The sequence below is a fragment of the Arvicanthis niloticus genome, chromosome 20 (genome assembly GCF_011762505.2).
Source record: "Arvicanthis niloticus isolate mArvNil1 chromosome 20, mArvNil1.pat.X, whole genome shotgun sequence".
Lineage (NCBI taxonomy): Eukaryota > Metazoa > Chordata > Mammalia > Rodentia > Muridae > Arvicanthis > Arvicanthis niloticus.
In genome coordinates, this window is record NC_047677.1 from 27,205,206 (window position 1) to 27,230,270 (window position 25,065).

Here is a 25,065-nt window from a genome sequence, read left to right on the forward strand (position 1 = left end):
GTCTTTTTCTGTGAACCCAACAGTAGTAATTATAGAAGACGGAAGTGAGGGCAGGGCAGGCATTGGAGGAGCTGGAGAGATGGAAATGACGTAAATATTCACATGTGAAATTCTCATTAAAAACAACTATTCAAAGCAAAATAAAGCAACCAACCAAATAAAGAAATGCTATCTACTGTCTCTATGTTTGAGACAGGGTCCCCCTCTGTAGTCCAGGGTATCCTTGAACTTGTGAACCTCCTGTCTCAGCCTCCCCAGTGGCTGTGGGTACAAGACTGAGCTAGTACACCCTGCTCAGGCTTGTAAGTGATCTCACAGACACTTGCCTACTGCTCCTAGGGTAGGGGACGATATCTGCTTTGCAACAGGTGGCCTGTCTTTTCCCTGTGTAGCTTAGAACACTCTGGCTTTTATATCTCTGGCATCCTTCTGTGGCTTTGCGCATGCTCTCTTCCCTCCTTTGCTCAGGGCTGACTTCAGTATGGGAGAGAGGTCTGAACACTTTTTTGGTCTCTAAGCTTCCTTACCTCAGTAGGTGACAAGAGATGTTTGTGGTGATGTTTTGTTTGTTTTTTGTTGTTGTTTTGTTTTTGTAGGTTTTTTCGAGACAGGGTTTCTCCGTGTAGCCCTGGATGTCCTGGAACTCGCCATGTGGAGCGGGCTGGCCTTGAATTCAACAGAGATGTGGTTTGATGGCTTCATTTTTAGACAGGATCTCAAGAAGCCCAAAGTGGCCTCAGTAGCCAAGGATGATCTTGAATTTCTAACCCTCCTGCCTCCACTTCCTAAGGCACCTACCTCCATGCTCTGCTTTCATGAACAAATCCAGGGCTTTGAGGATAGGCAAACAACAGAGTTTTGTGTTTAACCCCTTCTTTCCCCAGGCTATCACATAACCAAAACGTAAACCTGTTCTCTCCATTTTAAAGCCCCAGTGCAGGACTCAGGACTGGGCATACAGTAGGCATTCAGGCCGTGTATATATGCACGTGTGTGTGTGTGTGTGTGTGTGTGTGTGTGTGTGTGTGTGTGTGTGTGTTGGGGGGCCTGGAAGGGAGGACCTACGAGTGTCCCTCAGAAACCCAGGCATAACTAGGGCGCAGAATCTTGGCCAGCTGAAAGGCTAGGTAGGCTGCGCTGACGCTGACGTTGTGTCCAAGTAGGGAGCGGCTGGTCAAGGTCAGTTCCCGGGCAGCTGGAGGGGCGGGACTCGGGGCGGGGCTCTGGGCGGGCTCTGGGCGGGGCTGCGAGCCGGGGACAGTGATGGGCACGCCCCAACCCGAGGCCTCCGGGCCGGAAGACGCGCTGACCGCTACAGGTGAGGTCGCCTGGGGCCCTTGTTCCCGCGCGCGACGTGGGGCATGACAGGGCCCGCGGAATTAGGAGGGGCGTTGCCTAGGATACCCAACGCCGACCCGGGGGACCGGGTTCCTCGAGAGTCACTGCCCCTAAATCACCGCCAAGTCTGTCTGGGAACTTGGGGTCCGTCCGGGGTGGGGGTGGGGGGCGAGCAAGTCGCTCAGGGGGAGCGTGTCAGGCGTGGCCTTGATCTTGGGAGGGGCTCAGGCAGAAGGTCTGAGGTCTGAGTGCAGCGGAAGACCCTTAGGGGTTTCAGGGAAAGAGAGTAGGGGCTCATTGATTCAGTGCATTGGAGGCCTGCTTCACTCCGCCTCCCTGTAGGGGTTCTGTCAAAACAAGACCAGCCATGACTGACTGAAATGACTGAACCCCTCCTCCCTCCCTCTCTCTCTCTCTCCCTCTCTCTCTCTACCTCTCTCTCCCCCTTTCCCACTTTCCCTCTTTCTTTCTCCATCCCCCTCCCCCCACCCCCACGCACCCTGTTCTTCCCGAGACACTCAGCACATCCCCATAGCCCACTAAGATGACTTGGACCTGGGATTTAAGGGGGGTGTGGGAGTGCTCAACTGTCCTAAGAGCTGAGGCACCCAGGGGAGGACAGGTGTAGTTTGGGAAGAAACGTCCAGATTTCCCCACCCAGCACCTATACTCCAAGGTTAGCATCAGCTTCTAACAGGAGCCTGTGTCCTGCCAACACACTCCCAAGTGTTCAGGCACACGCTTAGAGGAGGTCCTCAAGGGACTGCCTGTCAGCACTGACACAAGTCCCTCCTGTTCACTAGGAGGGCAGCTCTTCCCAGGACTCTTTGTCCATGAGTGACAGAACAGGGCCTATCAAGTACTGTACAGCCAGTGGGCCTTGTCTGGAGGGAGAGGCAGGTCTTCAGTGGCCAGGGATGGGCAGGTTACTCGGGGAGAGTTTGAGTACAGGAGTGTCTATGCCGAAGTGAGCTCTTCTTTTCCTTCCTTCTCTTTGTTCATCCAGTCCCTTTTAGCACGCGGTGTTCTTCAAGGGTACATTTAGGGGTGCATTCCTCAGCAGCTGGCCCTAGAGTGTACTACTCACTGTCAGCCTTGGTGTCCAAAGAGGGGAGCCATCATCTGCCTTCCCCAGTGGAAGGGGGGAAGGATGTCACAGCCTGTTGAGTCACACTTCAGTAGCCTCTTGTGTTTGGAGGCCACTATGGAGACATGGCTACCCTGTGTGTCAATGTTGAAATCTTCCTTTTGTGAGAAGTCAGGATGACTCCAAAGACTGTGCGGTGTACTTATGATTTTTGGGGGAGTAGACTGCAGAGTGGCCTCGCTTTAGCCTGGGTGCCCGGGGTCCCTGTGTGTTGTCTGAAGCTTGACCTCTGAAGAGCTATGGCAGAAACGTGTTCCAGTAGATTCCTGAAGGTCTCTTTACCCTGGGATCAGGCTGTGTGTCTGGCAGAGACAACAGCTGATAGGCAAGGTCAAGTGTGAACCACGTTGTCTATGTGTGTATAGGTTTTGGGAGATGGGGCAATGGTAAATTACTTAGGAATTAGTTTTTTTTTTTTGCCTGGGATGGGCAGGGGGACGGGACGGGGCCTCATGTAGTCCTTGGCAGTTTCAAACTTACTATAGATCCAAGGCTGGCCTTGAACTTCTGATTTTCCTGCCTCTACCTCGTTAGTGCTGGCATTACACTCGTCATCACCACACCTGTTTTACTCGGTCTCGAACCCAGGACTTTGTACATTCTAGGTAAACACTCCACCGACAGCTCACCTAGCACTCAAAAGTTCTTTTCAGCTAGTGGGTTCTCAACCTGTGGGTCTCCACTACTTTGGGGGTCGGAATGACAGGTTCATAGGAAAACACATATATACATTTTATACATATATACAGCAAAACTTCAGTTATGAAGTAGCAATGAAAATAATGTTATGTATGGTTGAGGGTCCCTACAACAAGAGGAACTGTGTTAAAACGTTGCATTAGGAAAGTTGAGGACCACAGGGCAGTGATGGTGCACGCCTTTAATCCCAGCACTTGGGAGGCAGAGGCAGGTGGATTTCTGAGTTCAAGGCCAGCCTGGTCTACAGAGTGAGTTCCAGGACAGCCAGGGCTACACGGAGAAACCTTGTCTTGAAAAACAAACAAACAAACAAACAACAACAACAACGGAAAGTTGAGGACCAGGGCTTTACTAATATTTCTGAACCCAGTAGTTATAGCTGAGGTTCTCTGTGCTGGGAGTTAAATCTAGGGTCATCATGACTCAACAGCTCTGCCCATAGCCTTAAACTAAACTTGGAAGCATGTCCACATAAAACCTTGCGCACAGATGTCCATCCCCAGAGGCACTGTTCACAACGTCTGTGAAGCGAAAGCTAAAGTGTTGGGCAACGCACAGGAATTTGGTTTGGTCATATGATGGTGTTATTTAGCCATGTGAAGAGGGAACACTGACACCATACAAGTCAAAGAAAGGAACCAGACACGAGAGGTCGTGTGCTGTGTAATTCCACTTGCATAAAACATGTGGGAAACCTATAGAGGCAAGAGACATGAGTAGTCACCAAAAGATTTCTCTGAGACAGGTTCTTCCACACATTCCAGGCTGGCCTTGAACTCTCTATCCTACCTCAGTGTCCCCCGAGTGCTGGGTTTACAGGCATGTCCCCATCAAACCCTGATGAAAGTTTTCTGGATTGTTAGCTGTGCAATGTGGAAAGTATAGTGACACCTGCCAAATTACACTTTAAATGATAACTTGTGTACGTGAATTATATTTGATTAAAGAAATCATGGGGCTGGAAAGATGGCCTAGTGGTTAAGAATACTGGTTGTTCTTCCAGAGGACCCTGGTTCGATTCCCAGTGCCCACGTGGCAGCTAACAACTGCCTATAACTCCATTTCCAGGGGATCTGGCCTGCAGGCGCTGCATGTATGTGCTGCACAGACATACATGTGGTCAAAACACCCATACACATAAGTAATAAATAAAAGGTTAAAAAAGAAACCATACAGTAATAGAGTTCTCTCATTATTTTCCTTTTTGAGATAGGGTTTTACTCCATCATCCTGAAATTCACTATTTAGTTAAGGCTAGCCTTGAACTTATGTTGATCTTTCTGCCTCTGCTTCTCCTAAATTCTGGGATTACAGGTATGATGTACCATCACATGTAGCTTCCCTGTCCAATGTGTGTGTGTGTGTGTATGTGTGTGTGTACATAGAACTGAAGTTAACATTGGTAAATACTTATCTATTTTATTTTATTTTTAAGCGTTGTGGCCCTAACTAGTCTAGAACTCTCTATTTAGGCCAGACTGGCCTTGAACTCATAGAGATCTGCCTACTTCTGCCTCCAGAGTGCTAGGACTACAGACCTGTGCCTCCATGAACCCCCCATTTTTTTAATGAGACAGGCTTCCTCTCATCCAGAATCTCATTTGTTTGGCTAGGCCCTTTGAGCAGTCACCTTGGGGGTTGGCCTTGTCTCTGCTTACCCAGTGCTGGAGTTACAGTGCAGAGCTTTTAAGTGGGTTCTCGGGATACGAACTCAGGTCCTCATGCTTGTGCAGCAGACTCCTTACCAACTGAGCCATCTCCAAAAGCCTATCTCACTTTTGAAGCTCATTTTATCTTTGCAGAAACAACACGTACTTGTTTAGCAAACCAAACAAGAGAGAGCCAAGAGTGGAAATAGAAACTCCTCCTTAGCCCACTATTCATGTCATAATGGGCCAGGTCTGAAAAAGGTTGAGCGTTCTTCTGTGGCTCACACCTATGAATTTGCAAAGCTGCAGGGCAAAGACAGAGAATGCCAAACATTGCAGCAATCACACGTGTGCACACACCTAGGTGTTGTGTCTTACTGCTGGAACAGGGCGTAAGGCTCTACAGGCAATGATTCTGTTGCTTGACTTTCCCATGGATAAGCCTTTCATGGAAACATGTTATTCACCCTTTAAAACGGAACAGGTCAGGGCCAAGCTTGGTGGCACAGGCCTTTAATCCCAAGGCTTCAGAGGCAGAGACAGGCAGATCCCTGTGAGTTCAAGGCCAGTCTGGTCTATCAAGCAAGTTCCAGGTCAGCCAGGCCACAGAGAATAGGTTATATGAGTGTGTGGCAGTTTCTTTTTTAGTCTCCCACCGATGGAGGTTTCTGTGCGTTAATGGAGTCTTCCAGGGATTGCAGCTGGCCCAGCCTGACTGGCATGTAAGAAGACACAAGTCTACAGTCATTCATTCCAGGCGTACATTTGGGGTCTGCAGCTGGAGGGGGAGGTTCTGCAGCCCAAGACTGTGGTTTTTAGGTGGCTGGCCAAGTAGGTCATGGCCCAGCAAAGAGGAGCCTGTCCCATTCCCCCTCCCCCCCGCCCCCCACTCCCCACTCCTGTTCCGGAGAGAGGCAGCCAAGAATGGACAGAGAAAAGCCAAGGACAATGAGTGTGTCCAAGTGTTGGGCAAGGAGCTGAAATGTTCTGGAGAGTTGCTGGCCTTTTTATCCCCAGAGTGAGGGTGGCGGAGGTCAGTGGAGGAGAGAGGACACAGCCTCCTTTTTCTTGGCATTTTGCTCTGAGGCTCTCAAGGCTGAGAGACCCAGAACAGCGGTTTGGCTGTTCTGGTTCAGGTGAGCATAGCAAAGGGTTGCATTTTGGGGGAGTAGCTAGGTGCTGAGGAAGGAGCGGAGGCATCTGGGGCTTGCTCAGTTCCTTCCTTTGGCCAGCTCAGTAGATGCTGGTACGCCCCTCCCAGAGAAGGCGTTCTCAGGAGACACAAGGGCAGGTTTGTTGGCCAATCTGTCGTGATGGGCTCTTAGTAATGTCTGTGCTGGCCTGTCACCTGCTTTACCCACAGTTTTGCCACATGTGTCTTGAACTACCCACTTCTGACCTTACAACTGACTGCTGGCTTATGGCAGGACTGAGCCCACACAGAAGGAAGCAAGTGGAAGATACCTCACCATGGACCACCTTATGAACTTCCATGCTTCCAGGCCCTGCTAAACTATTGGTGTCCATTTATGCGTCTGGCTCAGTACCCATGTCCTCCCAAATATTTGCCTTCTATTTGGTTGGCATATTCAGCCTGCTGAATACTAAGAATTAGCTCTGGGCAGTCCTCTGAGGAGTTAAAGGAGGAGAGGGAGCATTTGCCTCCTGGGGGTTTTGATCTGGTCTCAGTCTTGTTAGGGACTTAGTCTCCTAATCTGTCAGATGGGTGGGATGCTGAAGCCTTGGTGTCTTAGAGGCTACTTAGCCAATGAGAAATAACCTCAAGTCCCCTTCAGTCCCATGATGCACCCCCAGCACCAAGTGTAAACAGCACGAGGCGTTCTAATCATGAGCTATCCTGCATGGGCGGGAAGATTTGGGGAACAGTCCCAGGGGTTTCTTTGTCTTAGAATCAACCCTGTGTATATAAGGCTATCTCATGCATGCTCATGCTGACCTGACCCTTAGAGCTTCTGATTAAAACAGACAAACTAAGGGGGTTCAATTGATGGTTCGGTGATTAAGAGCAATGGCTGTTCTTGGCTGAACTTGGGTTCCACTCCCAGAACCCACAGCTCACAACCATCTATATAACTCCAGTTCCACGGGATCCCACATCCCCTTCTGGCCTTCCAGGCACCAAGCATGACGTGGTGCACAGACACACATGCAGGCAAGTACTCATACACATAAGATCAATTAATTTTAAAAAGAGCAAAGCAAAGCTCAGAGAAGAGTGGGGCTCCGTCTAGCCACACACATGATCAGACAGTGGGTGGCCCTGTCGTGACACAGTGCCTTCTGAGACAGTTCCAGATGGGCTGGGACATACTCCCTCGAAAAGCTGTTCAGAGGTTTGAGCTTGTCCTTCAAGGCTCAGCTAGGAGTCCATTTCTCTTTCTTTTTGTATGTGTATGTACGCATGTTCACTTGGAGGCCAAAGGTTATTGGGTGTCATTTCTTAGGAGGTATCCACATTGTGGTTGAGACAGGGTGTCTCACTTGGACCTGGGGCTCACCTGTTCCACTAGGCTGGCTGGCCAGTGAGCTCCAGGAGCCCTCCACTCCCACCCCACCAAGTGCACACTACAGCACTGGTTTTTAATGCAGGTGACGTGGCTAGAACTCAGGCTATCATGCTTGCACTGAAGGCACTTCGAGTGCTGAGCTGCCTCCCAAGACTTCTGGTTTGTTTTGTTTGGTTTGGTTTTTGTTAAGCTGGGGTTTCTCTGAGTAGTGCCTAGCTGAATCTGTAAACCAGGCTGGTCTTGAACTCGAACTCGGAGGTCTGCCTGCCTCTGCCTTCCAAGTGCTGGGATTTTTTTTTAAAGTAGCCTTTAGGCATCCCAGACAACTCTGAACTTGCTATATATATGAAGATGACCTTGAACTTCTGATCTCCCTCCCTCTGCTTCCCAGGTGCAGGGATTGTAGGCATGGACCACTGTGCACAAGTCACTCCTTTCTTATGTCCTCCAAACGGTGTCCTGCCCTGAAGCCCACAGAGTAGCTGGGCCTTTCTTTAGCATTTCTGTCTCTAGAGTCCCTTCCTGTGACTTGGCCCAGGTTGGAGGAAGTCTGATGTCCTCTGGTCTGAGACAGTACCACCCAGCCACCCTTTCCCGGCTGTCTAGACCTCAGCTCCAGGGATGTGGCCCTTACATGGGTGGGTGGCTCCTTCTACACTGGCAACCCCTCAGGCTGTCTCAAGGCCACTTGGCATGTTTGTCTCTGGGGTTTATTTGTGCTGGAGACAAATCCCAGTCTCTCATAGGCGCAGACTCCAGGATACTGACATGGCTGTGACCACATCATGGAGGTACTGGGTGGGAGCCCAGGCAACTTGAGCCTGTGTTTCCCTCTGGGCTCAGCAGTTCTGTGTTTAGTGCCCCAGACTGCTGCTTTCCTCTGCCTGAGATGACTCAACATCCGGCTCTGGGCCAAAGGGTATGGAATTTGAGCACCCTTAGTTGAGGGTTCAACTAAGGTTTCTTCTCAGTTGGCTGGAACTGGGTAGCCCGCCTCAGTCCAGGGGTGAGCCTCAAGCTTGGGCCACACCCATTGTAGACACTCCTCAGATGCTTGCTCTCTTGTCTCTCCTCAAAAACCTCCCCCAGGTTTGTTCTCCCCTCAGCACCGTCTACCTGATAGCTAGTGTTTTTCTAACCCCTGGTCCTCACTTCAGATAGTCACTGGGTTTTTCCCAGCAGCCCTTTCTCCCCACTTCTATGTCTTAAATCATATCCCCTAGCTGTCCAGCTGTCCCTGGGTGTGTGTGTGGGGGAGGGGGTTGCTGCTTTAGAGTGACCTGCCCCACTGCAGGCTCCTCCCCTATACCTTACTGTCCTTGGCTCATGCCACACAATCTTAGTCTCTTTGTGGCATTGTTACAAAATGCCCCTCATTCATGATGAGCAGAACACTTATGGGCTCATGGTTCAGTGGTTTGGTTTGGTTTTATTTTATTTATTTATTTATTTATTTATTTTTTTTTGTCTTTTCAAGACAGGATTTCTCTAGTTAACAGTCCTGGCTGTCCTGGAACTCACTTTCTAGACCAGGCTTTCCTTGAACTCAGAGCTATGCTTGCCTCTGCCTTCTGAATGCTAGGATCAAAGGTGTGCATTACCACACCCAGCTGGCTCGTGGCTCTAAAGGCTAGAAGTCCAAAGATAAGGTGTCAGCCTCAGCCACGAGCCTTCCTGCTGCATCTTCCTGTGGGGAAGGCAAGAAAGAACAAGTTGCTAAACTTGAACCCTCCAGGTCTGATTCTTAAAAATTACATTTTCATGTTATTTATTGTGTGTGTGCACATGTGTGAAGGTGTAGGTGTGTGTGTGTGTGTGTGTGCATATGTGTGCATATGTGCACTTGTTAGGGTGGATGTGTGGAGGACAACTTTCAAAAGTTGATTTTCATTGTGAGAGAGCAGGGGATTGAACTCATGTTGGCAGGCTTGGCAGCAGGCACCTTTACCAGCTAAGCCATCTCACTGGCCCCTCAGCATCTTTTATAGTTAGCAAAAATCTATTCATAGGTGGGACTTTCGTGACCTAAACACCTCCCATGAGGGTCAACTCTACGCTGTCATATCGGATATTACATTTCCAATGTGTGCTTTTTGAGGAACACAGTAAGCCATAGTAGCATCCTATGTTTCAAGATGCTTGGCATAGGCCGTCAATGGCTCTCTTTAATCTGGGGCTCACGCTGGTGACCCAGGCTCCCAGCACAGTGTCATCCCAGTGTTTGTAACATGAAAGTTAAAAGATTTGTTTTCTGTGAGATGTGGCTTCTTTGGTTTCCCACAGGCAAAGCTACTATTTCTTTCTTTTTTCTTTTTTTGGTTTTTCGAGACAGGGTTTCTCTGTGTAGCCCTTGGCTGTCCTGGAACTCACTCTGTAGACCAGGCTGGCCTCGAAGTTAGAAATCTACCTGCCTCTAAAGCTACTATTTCTTGTTCACCTACCTGCCCAGCTTCCTGTGTGCTTTTTGCTATGTGGTTCTTTGATGTTCTAAACTCTGCTTTTTAAGAGAAGATTTATTTAATAATTACTATCTTTTTAAGAGAAGATTTATTTAGTAATTACTACTGTATGTGTATGATATTGTTGGGGAGGAGCACGCATTGTCAGAGGACAACTTTTGGGGACTAATGTTCTCCTTCCACGGCGTTCTGGGGATCAAACACTTAGGTCATTGGTCTTACACACTTGTTCTGTCATCTTGCTCCTCTGAGCTCTGCTTCTGAGGCTAGGGGTCATGCCTGTCTGTCTGACCCCATGATCCACAGCAAGAGTGTACTCGGTATGTGTATGTTGAGTGGACATTGCTTCCTCTTCGGAAATCTCTGATGCTGTATATTTAGGAAAGACAAATTGAAGAACAGTTTGATGGTCATGACCATGGTTGCATAGAACAGCTGTGGGGGTGGGTCAGGATGCCTCCAGAGAAGGGAGCCGGTGTTTTTGATGGGGTGAGAGCAGACCGTTCCCTATTCTTATTTAATTTAATTTAATTTAATTCTGTGTCCATGGAATTGGAATTTTGTAAATTTTGTGGGGCTGGGGAGACAGCACAGTGGTTAAAGCAATTGCCACGCCATTGTGGTCACTGAATTTGGATCCTTGGCACCCAATAAAATGCCAACTGAGCGTGGTAGCCCACCTGTAATTCCATCCCTAAAAGGGCAGAGAGACAGGGGATCCTGTCCTAGCTAGACTAGACAAATTGGTTAGCTCTGAGGAAAACTCCTGCTGACACCTGTCTCTTGCCATGGACACCCCTTCCTTTCTGTTCCCCTGAATCTGATGTAGTATTTTCTCCCAGCCCAGAAGTGCTAAGATCAAGATGGGGTCCCAGGTCTCCGTGGATACAGGAGCTGTGCACGTGGTGATCGTGGGTGGGGGCTTTGGAGGGATAGCAGCCGCCAGCCAGCTGCAGGCACTGAATGTCCCCTTCATGCTGGTGGACATGAAGGACTCCTTCCACCACAACGTGGCTGCCCTCCGGGCCTCCGTGGAGAGCGGTGAGTTGCTTCTTTGTGAACATGGTCTTGTCTGTTATGGGATATGATGTCAGGGCTGGGGCCATTTTCTGTATATTAGGGCAAGTTCCTCCATGCTTTGGATTCATCCCTGAGAAGCTCAAGCTACCGGTCTTAAGCGTCTCCTATAAAGAGGCTTTAGAGAAAGCTTGGGTTCTTCTGAGGACCAGAGGGGCATTTCAGGACAGAGTGGACTCCTGGGTATACCCATCAGGCTAGCTGTGGCCAAGGGCACCCTTGTGGGTTTATGGCTGGGGAAAGCTTCAACCCTGTTCTACTCCGTGACATCTTCCATGCCCATTCCCAGGGTTCGCCAAAAAGACATTCATTTCTTACTCAGTGACCTTCAAGGACAACTTCCGCCAGGGCAAAGTGATTGGCATAGACTTGAAGAACCGGATGGTGTTGCTTCAGGGTGGCGAGGTGAGTGTGTGTGGTCGCTCTGGTGGGACTGGGTCCTCTCAGGGTCCAAGAGGAGTTATCCGTGGGCTCTGAGCCCTGCTCGCCACTTGAAAGCACACTCTTCGTCATGTTGACACAAGAAGATGGTGGCTGGGGCTGCCTGAGTCTTTCCTATGTGCCAGCAGGCACTGTCCTGAACCTTTACATAAGTGCTGATGTCTCCCCTGTGGCATGATAGAGGGAAGGTTCTAACTGTCCGAGAGGAGCTGGGATGGGGCTCCATAGGCAGAGTTCTTGCGTAGCATGCATGAAGCCCTGGGTGTGGTCCTCAGTATGGAGCACAGTGCATGCCGTGTAACTCCATGTTACATGGGAGGTGGAGGCAGGAGGTTAGACAGTCAAGGTCGCATCCTTAGCTACACAGCCTGGGCTACACAAGACCCTGCCTCAAAAACAAAAGTCCAGGGCTGGAGAGACGGCTCAGTGGTTAAGAGCACCGACTGTTCTTCCAGAGATCCTGAGTTCAATTTCCAGCAACCACATGGTGGTTCACAACCATCTGTAATGGGATCCGATGCCTTCTTCTGGTGTGTCTGAAGACAGCTACAGTGTACTCATATGCATAAAATAAATACGTAAATCTTAAAAAAAAAAGTCCAGAAGATTCCAATTGGAGGTGTAATTTCTGCTTATTGAACCCCCTCCCCAGGCACCCTGCTGTGGAGGGGGTTCTCTCATCCCATGCTGGCTACCTATCCACCTCATGTTTCCTTAGATGTTTCTTAGCTTCTGGTACCTTATGCAACCCCCATCAGTGTGGTATTTTCTTGTCCTCTAACAGGGCTGCCCAGAGCCTTGTCTCTGCAATGCTTCATGACCACCAGTGTCCTGAGGTTGGAGGCAGAGGCCCAGTCACTCCTTCCTGGCTTATTCTCACATTTCTTTTTTCTTATCCCCGACAGGCCTTACCCTTCTCACATCTTATTCTGGCCACAGGCAGCACTGGGCCCTTCCCTGGCAAGTTTAACGAGGTGTCCTGTCAGCAGGCAGCCATCCAGGCCTATGAGGACATGGTGAAGCAGGTGTGTCATACTGATGGATGGGAGACAGGGTGGGTGGGCCAGAGTGCAGTGGGCTACAGCCAGGGCTCAGGTCGGGAGACCGTGGGAGGACATCGCTGCTGGATAAACAGCCTTGGAGGAAGCACGGTTGCTACAGGGAGATTTTCCCAGAATTCCTATATGTGATGTGCTGGAATGTCACCAGTTTGTCTCACCTGCTACCCCTTTGTATAGGCATGTCTCCCATCCCACCTGCTCTGTGTGGCTCCATGCGACCAGTTTCCCCAGTGATCCTTTGAGGATCCATCTGGAGCCCAAATATGGAGAGAGTTCAGCCCTTCTTTGGCCATAGAGGTGTGTGGGTGTTTCACGGTCCCTTCTTCTGCAGATCCAGCGCTCACAGTTCATCGTGGTGGTGGGAGGCGGCTCTGCAGGAGTAGAGATGGCAGCAGAGATTAAAACCGAATATCCTGAGAAGGAGGTGAGGATAGACCCCTTGGCTATAAACTCTCAGCAGGCAGCTGCTTTGCTTGCTTTCTTTCTTTGGAGAGAATAAAAAGCCCTATGTATTATATATGTTTGTTTATTTAGTAGTGTGTGAGTGTATGTGTGTACATGCACAAGTGCCATTGTGTGAGTATGGCAGTCAGAGGATAACCTGCTGGAGTCGGGGTTTTCTCCTTCCACCTTGTGTACCCTGGGGATCGAACTCACGTAGTCAGGCTTGGGGGCAAGCACCTTTACCCAACCAGCCATCTTGCCACTCCAGCAGCACCAGGACTTTGCTCAGGCCCCGGGAGACTGGCTCTGCTTGTGTAAGCAGGGTATGTTTTCCATCTTGTACAAAAAGTAATTCCATGAGCAATTTCCCCACACAGTGAGGGAGAGCCTCCTGCTTAGACTCTTGGCTGTGGAGAGCCCCAAGTGTGGGGAGTAGAGGGCCAGGGAGATGTCTCATAAACCCAACCTCCCACGTCTCCTTTAGGATGACACCTGGATGTTCTTTGATCACCTCTTTTTGCTGTGAGGCTTCTTGGTGTGTTTGATTGACAGCCCTCGCCCTGGACAGCCATGTGGAGGTCCATGCTCAGGGCACTGGGAGAGCTGCCCACACCAGGGTAGTCAGGGTAGGACTAATTCTCAGTTTCTTTACCTATAGAAGGATAGCAACAGCTTGCCTTGACTCTTAATGGTGGAGAGATAGGAACCAAGCTGGCATCTTAGAGAGAGAAGGGTCTAAGCTTCTTGAATGGCAAGGGTTAAATGACAATTGTAGTAATGGGTTCTGCAGGCCAGGCCTCCTGGTACTTCATGTGGATCAGCCTTGGCTTATGTGGGTCAGCCTTGGCTCATGTGGGTCAGCCTTTTCGAGCCACACAGAGCCCACGGACAGCACTCTCCTCCCTCAGGAGAGATGGTTGGCTTGGAAAAGGAAAATCAATCTGGAGTAATTGAATTATATGCTTACTCTCTGACAAATGGTTGGAAATTATGGTGACTGATGGATGTAGTTAAAGTATTCATTTTGATTCATGAGTGTTGTGTAGGGGACACGCCGTCTGCTGCTTGTTCTCAGTGCTTCTCTGGTGAGAAGGGAGGGTCTCTCCCAACAGTGACCGGTTGTAGTAACACCGATGGGTTATCCCATCGTTTATAGTGTTTATAGTGTTTATAGTGGCCAGAGTGTCTTACAGACCCCAGAGATGCAGCCTGCTTACCGTCTTAGGGTGTTATTACTGTGAAGAGACATATGACCATAACAACTTTTGTTTTAAGAGATTTATTTATTAGTATTTTATGTGTATGGGTGCTTTGCCTACATGTATGTCTGTGCACCATGAGAATGCAGTACATGTGGAATCCAGAGGCAGGCCTAGGATTCCCTAGAACTGGAGTAACAGACAGTTGTGAGCTGCCACGTGGGTTGTGGGGGAATCAAACCCAGGTCCTCTATAAGAACAGCAAATGCTCTTAACCACCGAGCCATCCACTGAGCCTTTCCAGACATGACCACGACAAGTCTTAAAAAGGAAAACATTTAACTGAGGCTGGCTTACAGTTCAGAGGTTTAGTCCATTATCATCATGGCGGGAAGCATGGCAGTGTGCAGGCAGACATGGCGCTGGGGGAGGAGCTGAGAGGTCTGCATTTGGATCTGCAGTCTGAGACAGTGAGACACACTTGGCTTGCCTTGTGTTTCTGAAACTTCAAGACCCACCCCCAGTGACACACTTCCTCCAACAATGCCACAATACCTCCTAATAGTGTGAGTCCCTGAGTCTATGGGGTCATTTTTTATTCAAACTACCACACTTAGCACTGCTGACTTACCTACCACAAAGGATGTTTTAAAGGACACAGATGGGGCTGGTGAGATGACTCAGTGGTTAAGAGCTCACATTGCTTTTGCAGAGGACCCAGGTTTGGTTCTCAGCACCCACATCTGAGGCTCATATGGCCAGTCACTCCAGCTCCAGGGGATCTGATGCCCTCTTCTGGACTCAGCAGGCACTGCACTCAGGTGCACATAGCCACAACCAGACACCTATACACGTAACTAAAAATTAATAAAGTAAGCCTTTAAGAACATAAATGAACAGCCAGATAAAGAGGTCCCAAGCACAGGGGCTTCTTTCTCCCTGAAGTTGGGGTGTGCCACCTGGCCACAGTCATGCATGTAGGGGCTCTCTAAGCCCTGCAGGGTATTTTTGAAGGCTTCATTGTAGAGCCATGATGGACTGTGGAACTCCCAGCTCTAGCTCCCTTCTGCCTCCTGGGGGACTAGGGTAGGGACTGGAAGCTCCCATCCCATTGTGGTTTGCATCTGAGGCTGTTGTCTCATCAGAATGAAGGATGAGCCTGTCACTCGGGAAGTTCCAAGGCATTCAGCAGTTTTATCATTCAGAGAGTCACAAAGAGCTCAGAAGCCCTGGGTTGAGAATTGCAGCCAAATATCAGAACACATGGCGTTCCCAGCACCAGTAGGGATTAACGGCCCTGTGTCAGCAGCCAGGGACAGACGGGTTTGTTCTTGCCGTGCGTGCCTCAGGGGTAAAGACTGAAGTAGTACATTTCAGCTAACTTGGTAGAAGATCTGTGTTGCATTGGTAGGCATGGACGAGCCACCCATTGTTGTGGGGTTGGCGTGTAGACGAGTTAACTTCTTTATCATATTTTTATTTACAGCCAAGCATAGTGGCACAAACCTTTAATCCCAGCGCTCGGGAGGCAGAGGCAGGCAGATCTCTGAGTTTGAGGCCAGCCTGATCTACAGAGCTTCAGGACAGCCAGGGCTACACAGAGAAACCCTGTCTTGAAAAACCTAAATAAATAAATAAATAAGATAAGCAAGCAAACAAATAAATAGACAGAACTTGGTTAGTGTTCCTGTCAGCTTGGTATTCACATTGCAATGACAGCAGCTTATATAGTGATTATACACTTGTATATCATGAAGGAACTGTCCCTTTGCCTTAGGTGAGGTGTGGGTTTGTGCGGGGACATGTGGCTGGTCCTCTGGTTTAGGGGCACTGAGTAATGGGTACTGAGGTGGGCTGGGGACCTGAACCCTTCAGAGTTCCTAGCTGACGCTCATTCTCCTCAGTATTACATGGGAAGTAAAAGAGGGGACTCAGAGGCTTCCCTCTGAAGCCCTGTGGTTTTTTTTTTCTTGGTCCCAGGTCACTCTTATCCACTCCAGAGTTCCCCTGGCCGACAAGGAGCTCCTGCCCTGTGTGCAGCAGGAAGTAAAGGAGATCCTCCTCCGGAAGGGTGTGCAGCTGCTGCTGAGTACGTGAGACTTAGCCCCTCCTGCCCAGCGCTCCCACCCCAGCCCCCTTCTCCAGCTGCTGCTGCACTGCCCAGAGCCCCAGCCATGGCCGCCGGTAGGGGCAGTACATCCACGCAGGCATCTCAAGCATCAGAGCTTTCTTGAGCTGTGTCCACGGGGTGCAGCAGTTCCCCGCTGTTACCTAGGACAGGGGCAGGTGGATGCTATTTACTGAGTGAGTTCTGTTCTTCTAAAGCATCGGCCCACAATTTCATTTTTGACGTCTCTGTGTAAGAGGGAACAGACTTGTAATCTAAGGCATTGCCTGTGCCTGCCTGCCTGCCTGCCTGCCTGCCTGCCTGCCTGCCTTCCTTCCTTCCTTCCTTCCTTCCTTCCTTCCTCCCTCCCTCCCTCCCTCCCTCCCTCCCTCCCTCCCTCCCTCCCTTCCTTCCCTCCTTTGAGACAGGGCTTCTCTGTGTAGCCCTGGCTGTCCTGGTACTCACTCTATAGATCAGGCTGGCCTCAAACTCAGAGATCCGCCTGCCTCTGCCCTCTTGAGTGCTGGGACTAGAGGTGTGCACCACCACCACCCTTCCTTTATGTCCAGAGCAGGAAGAGACAGAACTTCCCAGCGTTTGGAGTGGGATGGCACCTGGATGGCACCTTCATGTCCTCTCTGAAGGCTGTGAGGTGGTTGCTGTGGAAACCCCTCTCAGCTATCACAGCCTCCGTTGGTAACTGGTCACGGAGGACTGGGAGCACTTTACTTTCAGACAGGTTTCCTCACTTTCTCTGCCATTTGCCTGCCATCCATCCATCCATCCATCCACCCATCCATCCATCCATCCATCCACGCATCCATGCATCCATCCATCCATCCACCCATCCATCCATGCATCCATCCATCCTTTAGTAATTTTTTAAATGTGTGTGGATGTTTTGTCTGTTCCTGGTGCCTATGGAGGCCAGAGGAAGGTATCAGATTCCCTTGAACTGGAGTTACAGATGGTTTTTAGCTTCTGTTTGGATGGTGGGAATCAAATCTGGATCCCCTGAAGAGTACCAGTGTTCTTAACCATTAAGCCCTCTCTCCAGCCCCTCCATATATATGTATATTTAATTTTGAGAAAGAATATCTCGTGTAGACCAGGCTGGCCTTATGGCCTTAAACTGTGTAGCCAAGGAGACCTTTGAGCGTCTAATCCTCCTGCCTCCATTTCCAGAGTACTGGCATGCACTCTGTGTTTAGTTTATGTGGTGCTGGATATAGACACAGGGCTTTCTGCATGTTCTTCAAGCCCCCTACCGAGTCCTTTCTCTGCTCTCTGGTGTATGTTGTACTGAGAGGCCTTCTGCTTAGGATGGGCAAGCTGACATTCCGAGAGGGAAGGGGCCTTCTGTTGAGTGGTGTTTCCTAGAACTTGGAAAGCTTGGTTTCGCTTCCCTCTCGAAGCTTCCTGGAATTTTCCTCCAGGTAGATCCCTTGGGGACAGATGTCCAGATCCTGCTGCTCGGGAGAGTGGATGGAGGGAGAGTGTCATGAGGGAGTATGCGTTTTTCCCTTGGTCTACCGTGGTGTGTGCTGGCTTCTGCCAACTTCCTGTCATGAAATCCTCCACAGGTGAGCGGGTGAGCAACCTGGAGGAACTGCCTCGGAATGAGTATCGGGAGTACATCAAGGTGGAGACAGACAAGGGCACGGAGGTGGCCACCAACCTGGTGATTGTGTGCAACGGGATCAAGATCAACAATTCTGCCTACCGCAGTGCGTTCGGTGAGTGAGTGGCCCGGCGCTAGTTGCTCCCTAAGCTGCCCTGGCATTTGCAGACACCCCATAGTCCTTGCCACCTGAACCAGCACCCCACGTCTTCTCCTTTTATCCTAGAAGTTCATTAGACCTTGAACTTTAAATTCAGGTGAGCCAAGCCCAGCTGCCCCTCCACCCCCAGCTTGGAGGCCAGTACCCCCAAGATGAGTGCTTCCTCCTAGTGGGGAGAGGTGGGGACAGGCTTTAGACAGGTGAGAATGGCCTCTCTTTAGACAGGTGAGAATGGCCTCTCTTTAGACAGGTGAGAATGGCCTCTCTTCCTGTTGCTTTCATTGAGGAAGTCCAGGAAGTCCCAGGTCAGACATTTCTCCATCCACAAGTACCCTGTTCTCTCCAAATCCAGATCCAAGCATTGGGCCACTTCATTCCAAACCTCCATTTAGAGGAGTCAGGACCTTAATATGGCCTCATCTCTTAAAGTTCAGTAGTTAAGACAGTGGACTGATGCATGTTTAAGCATCTACATAGGAGAGTAAGACTCAGGGCCAAGCTCCATAGTTTCTCTGCATCTCCAGGTACCTGTCATTCACTGTCAGGCATCCTTCCCTGTCACTCTCTGCCAGATCCAACAGGAAGTTAGTTTTCAATCCAGAAGGAAGCTAGTTCACAGGGGCAGTGGGCAGAAAACCCAGGGTTTAACATCTCATTATTCTACTGTATTTCCAAAGATATGTTCTTTTCAATCCCTTTAAGGGAAGCTGTTTGTCATTTAGGAAAGGACTGTGTGTATTCTAAAATTCCAATGGATGTTCCAAAGGCAGTTAAAGACTTGGGAAGCCACGGGACTTGCAGAGCTCTCTCTGTTTTGTATGAGGGGTTTTCCAGTGCTCTGCCTCTGTTCTTGTGGGTTAGGCTTGCATCAGCAGGCAGGGTCTTGGGTGGGGACTTCAGGCTGGATGACATCAGGTGGGGGTGTTGCTTCTTATCATATATTTCTGAAGTGACTAGACCCATAACCCTGCATTCATCCTTCTATTCCGGAGGCGACTTAAACATGGCATCATCTTGTCCAGCAGAAAGTAAGCTGGCCAGCAATGGGGCTCTGAGAGTGAACGAGTTCCTCCAGGTGGAAGGATACAGCAATATTTACGCCATTGGTGACTGTGCCGATATCAAGGAGCCCAAGATGGCCTACCATGCTGGCCTGCACGCCAACATTGCCGTGGCCAACATTGTCAACTCCATGAAGCAGAGGCCCCTCAAACCCTACAAGCCAGGTGAGGAAAGGGTGGGTACCTTACAGTTGCTGAAGTTTGGGGTTAGACATGCAGAAGGCTTTGGGAGCTGTAGGGTGAGTGACCACTGGACTTCAGGCCTTGGCACAAAGTCTCTTTAAAACCAAACCTTCCGTTGGCTACAGCTCGGTGGTAGAATTCTTGCCTGGTACACTCAAGCCCCAGGTCTCACTGGTAGCATTGCTAACAAAAGAGGCTGGGGAGATGGCTCAGTCGGTGAAGTACTCACAGGGAGGACCCAAGTTTGATGCCTAGAACACATGTTAGGAAAAAGACAAAAGACTTGGCCCTTGTGGTCAGTAAAAAAAAAATGTCATCTGAAGAATGACAGCCCAGGTTGTCCCCTAGTCTGCACTACACAAACACATACACCAAACATCTGATTTGCTTTCTTAAAAGGTATGCATGGTTGCTGTACTCTCTCTCTCTCTCTCTCTCTCTCTCTCTCTCTCTCTCTCTCTCTCTCTCTCTCTCACACACACACACACACACACCTGACTTGCTTTCTTAAAGAGTATGCATGGTTGTCCACACACACACACACCAGACATGTGATTTGCTTTCTTAAAGGGTATGTATGTATGGTTGCTGTATACACACACAAGCACCCACACACGCGTGTGCATGCACACACATCCACGCACGCATGCACACACACAGGACTTGCTTTCCTAAAGGGTATTACGCATGGCTGCCTGCTGGAGTCTCAAGCATCAGGCCTGCATCCTTCACGCATCCTCTTGCTTTGTGTGTCTGCCTCCCAGGTGCACTGACATTCCTCCTGTCAATGGGCAGAAATGATGGTGTGGGCCAGATCAGTGGCTTCTACGTAGGCCGCCTCATGGTGCGGCTGGCCAAGAGCAGAGACCTTTTCATTTCCACAAGCTGGAAAACCATGCGGCAGTCTCCACCGTGACAGGGAAGCTGCGTGGGAGTTGAGGTACCACTCGGAGGGGTGACAGACTGCTTGACAAAGGACACCCTTCTGACAGGTGCCAAGGGCAGAGCTCTTTGTCTGGATCATGGTGTCAGTCATGTGCTGGCTGGAAATACAATTTGGGGTAAAGCCAGAAATGAGAGACAGAGAGTAAAGGGGAGGGGAGGCATTAAAAAAAAAAAATTAGCCTAGAAGATTCGTTCCTGGTTTGGAGGTTCTGCCTGCAGCTGTGCTAGCTTAAGGGTCTCGGGGAGGCAGAGGGAGCATCCAGTACTGTAGGCTTCTGTCTGTCTGTCCTCATGAAGGCATCAGGCTTTGGGAGAACAGTTCAGAGCTCTTGTTGGGCAGAGCTGGGCTCCTCCAGCTGGCACGGCATCTGTAGTATAGTAAATATAGCCTGGAGCACAAAACCAAGGAAGGGTGCTGGGGTGGGGAAGCTTGTGTATCACACAGCAAGTAGGTTATTAATTGGGGCCTCATTTTACTCTCCCTAACTATGGTTAGCATCTGCATTCTGCGTGCTCTCTCTCTCTCTCTGCCCCCCTCCCTCCCTACCAATACTCACACAACCCCTACAGTGTCTACCTACATTATTCAGATTGGCCTCGAACTCCTGAGCTCAAGTAATGCTCCTGCCTCAGTCTTTTCTAGTACCTTGGGACTGTCTTTGTTTCATTTTGTTTTTGTATAGCCCTGGCTGTCCTAGAACTCACTCTGTAGACCAGGCTGGCCTCGAACTCAGAAATCCGTCTGCCTCTGCCTCCCAAGTGCTGGGATCAAAGGCGTGCGCCACCACTGCCCAGCTTCTTGGGACCATCTTTAACCTTTATGAGCCTTTATCTCCGTATTCAGCTGACTGTGTGTCAGAGGTACATTTATCAAGAGTCAGACAAAATTCCTCTCTAGCTCACCCATCTGTTGATGAAATCTTTTTGGAAGGAGTGGGGTGGGGTGGGGAATATAAACCCCACCTGCCCCTTCTCCTAAGGTCTCAATGACAAACTGAGGCAGGGTTCTATTAAACTTTCGGAAGCCAGTAAGTTTATTGGGCTTCCTTATTGGCTTCTCCCAGGACAGGCCAAACTGGAAAGCTTCAACCAGCCGGGAGGAGAGCCTCATAGATCTGAGGCAGTACAGATGAAGCCCCTCTCTCCCTGGCCTTCCCTAGACTCTATGCCCATGCCCCTCCTTGAGGCCAGATGCAGTGTCATTAAAGCAGAGTTGTGAACCACAGGTGGGAGGGAGCCGCTAGTTACACAGATGAGTCTCCGGATCCTCCTCACCAGTCCGCAATCAGACAAAACAGTCAGCAAGGCCAGCTGGGAGAATCCTTTTAAAAGGGGGAGCGCTGAACTGCCCAGGATGGTGGTTGCTCGGCCCTGGGGATAGTCACTCAAACACCGTCCTCACAGGGTGAGGTTTATAAGTTTGGAGAGGTTGAGACTGAAGCCTGGCTGGCTACAGGGATCCCAGGAAGGAGACCTGTGACTGAGGGAGGGTACTGGCCGCTTGATCTCCAGGGACCAGAGGGGCATCTCTGGATGATTCCTAGAGATTTCCGGGTTACCAACAGGCTGCTGTTGGGGGACGGGGGTGGGGAGCTATGCTGGCCAGTTCCTGTCACTTAGGCCCTCATTGGTCGCCATGTCTGCTATGGCTTGCTAAGATATAAGAAGTATATGAAGGACTTCTCTATCTGAGAATAGCCACTTGTGCATGGCCTAAAGTTGAATGTCTAGAGCAGAAGAGACTGGAGTCCATTCCAGTTATCCAGGCATGACTCTCCCCACCCTGCCTCCTCCTGCTTGCTTTGGGCCTTGGCCTCTGGTTATGTGTGGCAAGAGTCCTTGAGATACCAGCCTCTCCGGTGCTTCCAGCCCATCCCCATTTGGGCTCTGACCAATGTCTGTTCCAGACTGGAGTTGAGACTTGACTCTCTCTCCTAGAGACTGACCACCTGCTGGCAGCTTTGTCCCCGGGGCTCCGCTGTCTGTGGATGCCAGTCAGCAAGCTCACCCTCTCTGGGGGCAGGATTAACTACCCGAAGGAAGCCTGCCATGCTGCTGTCTGGCCAGGAGTTTTACAGAGCATGCCGGGACTCTTCAGTGGCAGGCCTTGTGTTATTTCTTTACCACACACTGTCTGAATCTATCTGTGGGGACACAGTTTTCCAAAGAGGAGGAGAATATTGCAATAAAGGGCTGTTATAAGAAAGACACTGGATCTTTTATTTTTTTCTTCTCATTTTTCTTTTTCTTTAAAAAAACAAAAAAACGAACAAACAAAAATCCCGAAGCAAAACCCTTTTAGGCATAGTTACAAATATTTTAGGCGTCAGGGAGGGGACCGTATAACAGAAAAGCACCCCATGATGTTTTTCTCATCTTCTCTCCACTGAGGGAGACAGCCAGTATACCTAGGTTAGACAGTCACGTCCTTTTCACTTAGAAAAAGGAGGAACCAAACATGTAGGAACTTTGAACGGATTTTGTGTGTGTGTGTGTGAGAGTGTGTAAAAGTCAAGGCTATAAATCTAAACAAGGTCTATTTTTATGTTTGTTTGTTTTAAAAAAAGTTCTAAAACAACAGGAAGAAAAACACACGGAAAGAAACCCCTGGTGGAGACCTGGTTAATTGTGGAAGAGAGGCCCTTTGTAAAGAGAATATAAAATGCACTGGGCCCCTTCCCCGGGCAGGCAGGACCTGTTCCAGCCGCCTCCGCTCACCCTCTCAGCCACCCGCTCTGCTCCCATGCCCCATCACCCTTCTGCAATCCTTTTAAAAAATAAAACCCCCACTCTTGTGACGTCACACTGATCCGCCTCCTTCCTGGCCGGAGAGAGCTACTTGGTGTCCAGTTTGGCCATCTCCTGCACGTAGATGCCGATGCTCTCACTGTCGAAGAGCAGGAAGTACACGTTCTTCAGCGAGGACGAGCTCGAGTCGTCGAAGTGGGCAGAAATGGCCTTGAGGGTCACCTGGGCGGCCGTCTGTTTGGGAAAGCAGTTTCTATGTCCAAGGAAAAGAAGAGCCCGGGTCACTTTGGTCCCTGTACCCACTGGGGTGATTCTCTCCTAGTCTGGGGAGAGGGAGATCAGTCGGCCCCTTTTAGTTTTTGTTCTGACAGGGTCTTGCTATATATCCCTATCTAGCCTGGAACTCACCATGTAGATCAGGCTGGCCATGAACTCAGAGATCTGCCTGCCTCTGCCTTCCAGAGTGCAGTGATTCAAAGCATGTGCCACCACATCCTGCTCTCAGTTTCTTCTTATTCCGGCCCTGGACCCTGCCTTGTACGGTGTGGGACTCACTGTGCATGGGGCCAGTCCACAAATCACCTTCTCTGGCACTAGTCAAGGGATGGACAGGAGTAGGTGGAGATGTCCCTGCTGACCTAGATAAGGTGACTTCAGTTAAGGTCACAAACAGCTCTCGGTATGTAAAGGATGTCCCAAGTTTGAACCTGTGTCAGCCGACTCAAAGAACTTGACTTTGTAAATCCTGTCAGTTTCACATGTATAAGACCATGTCTTCAAAAAGGCAAAATTCTTTTGAGTTTACATGCTAACCAGATTATCCAACAAGGGAGGGGCCTTCAAAATTGCTGGGGGCTGGGATTCAGTTGGTTTGTGGGTGCCTAGCACAGTGGTTCTCAACCTGTGGGCCTCCACCCCTTTGGGGGGGGTTTACTGACCCTTTCACCGGGGGTCACATGTCAGATATCCTAAATATATAATAAATATAAATAATATAGATAAATATATCAGATATTTACATTATGATTCTTGACAGTAGCAAAATTAATAATTACAAAGTAGCAATGAAAATAATTTTATGTTTGTGGGGGGTCACCACAGCATGAGGAACTGCATTAAAGGGTCACAGCACTGGGAAGGTTGACAACCACTGAGAATCTTCACTCATGTGCTCCTGTGACTTTAGGAGCTACTCTTGGCAGACTGGGTTGGTAGAAGTTTGCTGAGAACCCAGACAACCAGGGAGGGAGTCATGAACAGTGCTGTTCACCAGCCTCTAGGGACTCGGCCATCATCGCCACTCAGGGTCAGCTACCAAGATACCTAGGGTAGGTCCGAGTCCAGGATATGCCTACTTCCTGAACTCTCTTGACTGTCTCTGTGTGGACATGACACCCAAGGCCTGATCATGAAGAATACATCCTACAGTATTCATTACTTTGTCGTCAGCTTGCTTTCCTGTGTCTCTGAGTCCAACCTCTTTCCACGGAGCTGCAGTGAGAGCCTCCACTGCTCCTGGTTCAGTTATCAAAGACCCAGGTTCTTCCCTTCCTGTCCTGAGCATTCCCTAGGGGATCTTGAACAGGTCTGGGGTCCTGATTTATAACCAGGGGATGCTGCTGCTGCTGGTTCACAGACCACACTTTGATTAGCAAGGTCTGTCTGTGAGCCTGGGGCTTTCTGATTGTATGTTCTGGCTGAGGGCCAAGGGTGAGGGTGTGGGGTTTGAATATAGCAGGTTTTCAGAAACAAACATGGGGCGTGTGCTGTGGGGACAGCTCAGTTGGGTCACATAAGCATGGAGATCTGAGTTTGATTCTTAGAACAGATAGCCAAGGCTGGGCATGGAGATATGTGTCTGTAAAGTCTGTAGTGCCAGGGAAATAAAGACAGGTGGAGCCCTGTGGTGGTTTGAATACACATGGCCCAGGGAGTGGTGCTACTAGGAGGCGTGGCCTTGTTGGAGGGAGTGTGTCACTGTGGGGGTGGGCCTTAAGATCCTCCTTCTAACCACACTGGGGGGGGGGGGGGGGGAAGAGCCAGTCTTCTCCTAGCTGCCTTCAGAACAAGAGGTAGAACTCTCAGCTCCTCCAGCTCTATGCCTGCCTAGATGCTGCCATGTTTCCTACCATAATGATAATGGTCTGAACCTCTGAACCTGTAAGCAAGAGCCAATTAAGTGTTGTCCTTTATAAGAG

The 25,065-nt window shown here is 49.8% G+C and overlaps 2 protein-coding genes across 9 annotated transcripts in view; one reads left to right on the top strand and one right to left on the bottom strand.

Annotated features, from left to right (window-relative positions):
- Window positions 1-1,225: 1,225 nt before the first annotated feature.
- Window positions 1,226-22,922, top strand: Aifm2 (AIF family member 2). 8 transcript variants are annotated; one of them, XM_034524180.2, is made up of 10 exons: window positions 1,226-1,318; window positions 10,663-10,861; window positions 11,187-11,302; window positions 12,244-12,363; window positions 12,731-12,823; window positions 16,023-16,131; window positions 17,733-17,885; window positions 18,956-19,156; window positions 19,939-20,114; window positions 22,058-22,325. In XM_034524180.2, the coding sequence occupies exons 2-9, from the start codon at window positions 10,684-10,686 to the stop codon at window positions 20,088-20,090; spliced, it is 1,122 nt and encodes a 373-aa protein (XP_034380071.1). In that variant the 5' UTR covers window positions 1,226-1,318; window positions 10,663-10,683; the 3' UTR covers window positions 20,091-20,114; window positions 22,058-22,325. The 8 variants fall into 8 exon arrangements, with proteins under 8 accessions (XP_034380071.1, XP_076773068.1, XP_076773066.1 ...); XM_076916953.1 differs by having other exon boundaries at window positions 19,939-22,325; XM_076916951.1 differs by lacking the exon at window positions 22,058-22,325 and having other exon boundaries at window positions 18,923-19,156; window positions 19,939-21,254.
- The window catches only part of Macroh2a2 (macroH2A.2 histone), a 46,085-nt gene continuing 43,356 nt past the window's right edge, over window positions 22,337-25,065 (bottom strand). Inside the window, exon 9 of the mRNA XM_034524182.2 lies at window positions 22,337-23,120. Within this exon, the coding sequence (XP_034380073.1) occupies window positions 22,955-23,120 (166 nt within the window). The 3' untranslated portion in view covers window positions 22,337-22,954. The remainder of the gene's footprint in view (window positions 23,121-25,065) is intronic.

What these genes read in the sequence shown, in the direction of transcription:
- Aifm2 (XM_076916954.1), top strand. Translation starts at nt 10,684, where the DNA reads ATGGGGTCCCAGGTCTCCGTGGATACAGGAGCTGTGCACGTGGTGATC. An exon ending in ATGAGGACATGGTGAAGCAG is followed by an intron (nt 12,364 to 12,730) that starts GTGTGTCATACT and finishes CTTCTTCTGCAG; the next exon opens with ATCCAGCGCTCACAGTTCAT. An exon ending in CCGAATATCCTGAGAAGGAG is followed by an intron (nt 12,824 to 16,022) that starts GTGAGGATAGAC and finishes TCTTGGTCCCAG; the next exon opens with GTCACTCTTATCCACTCCAG.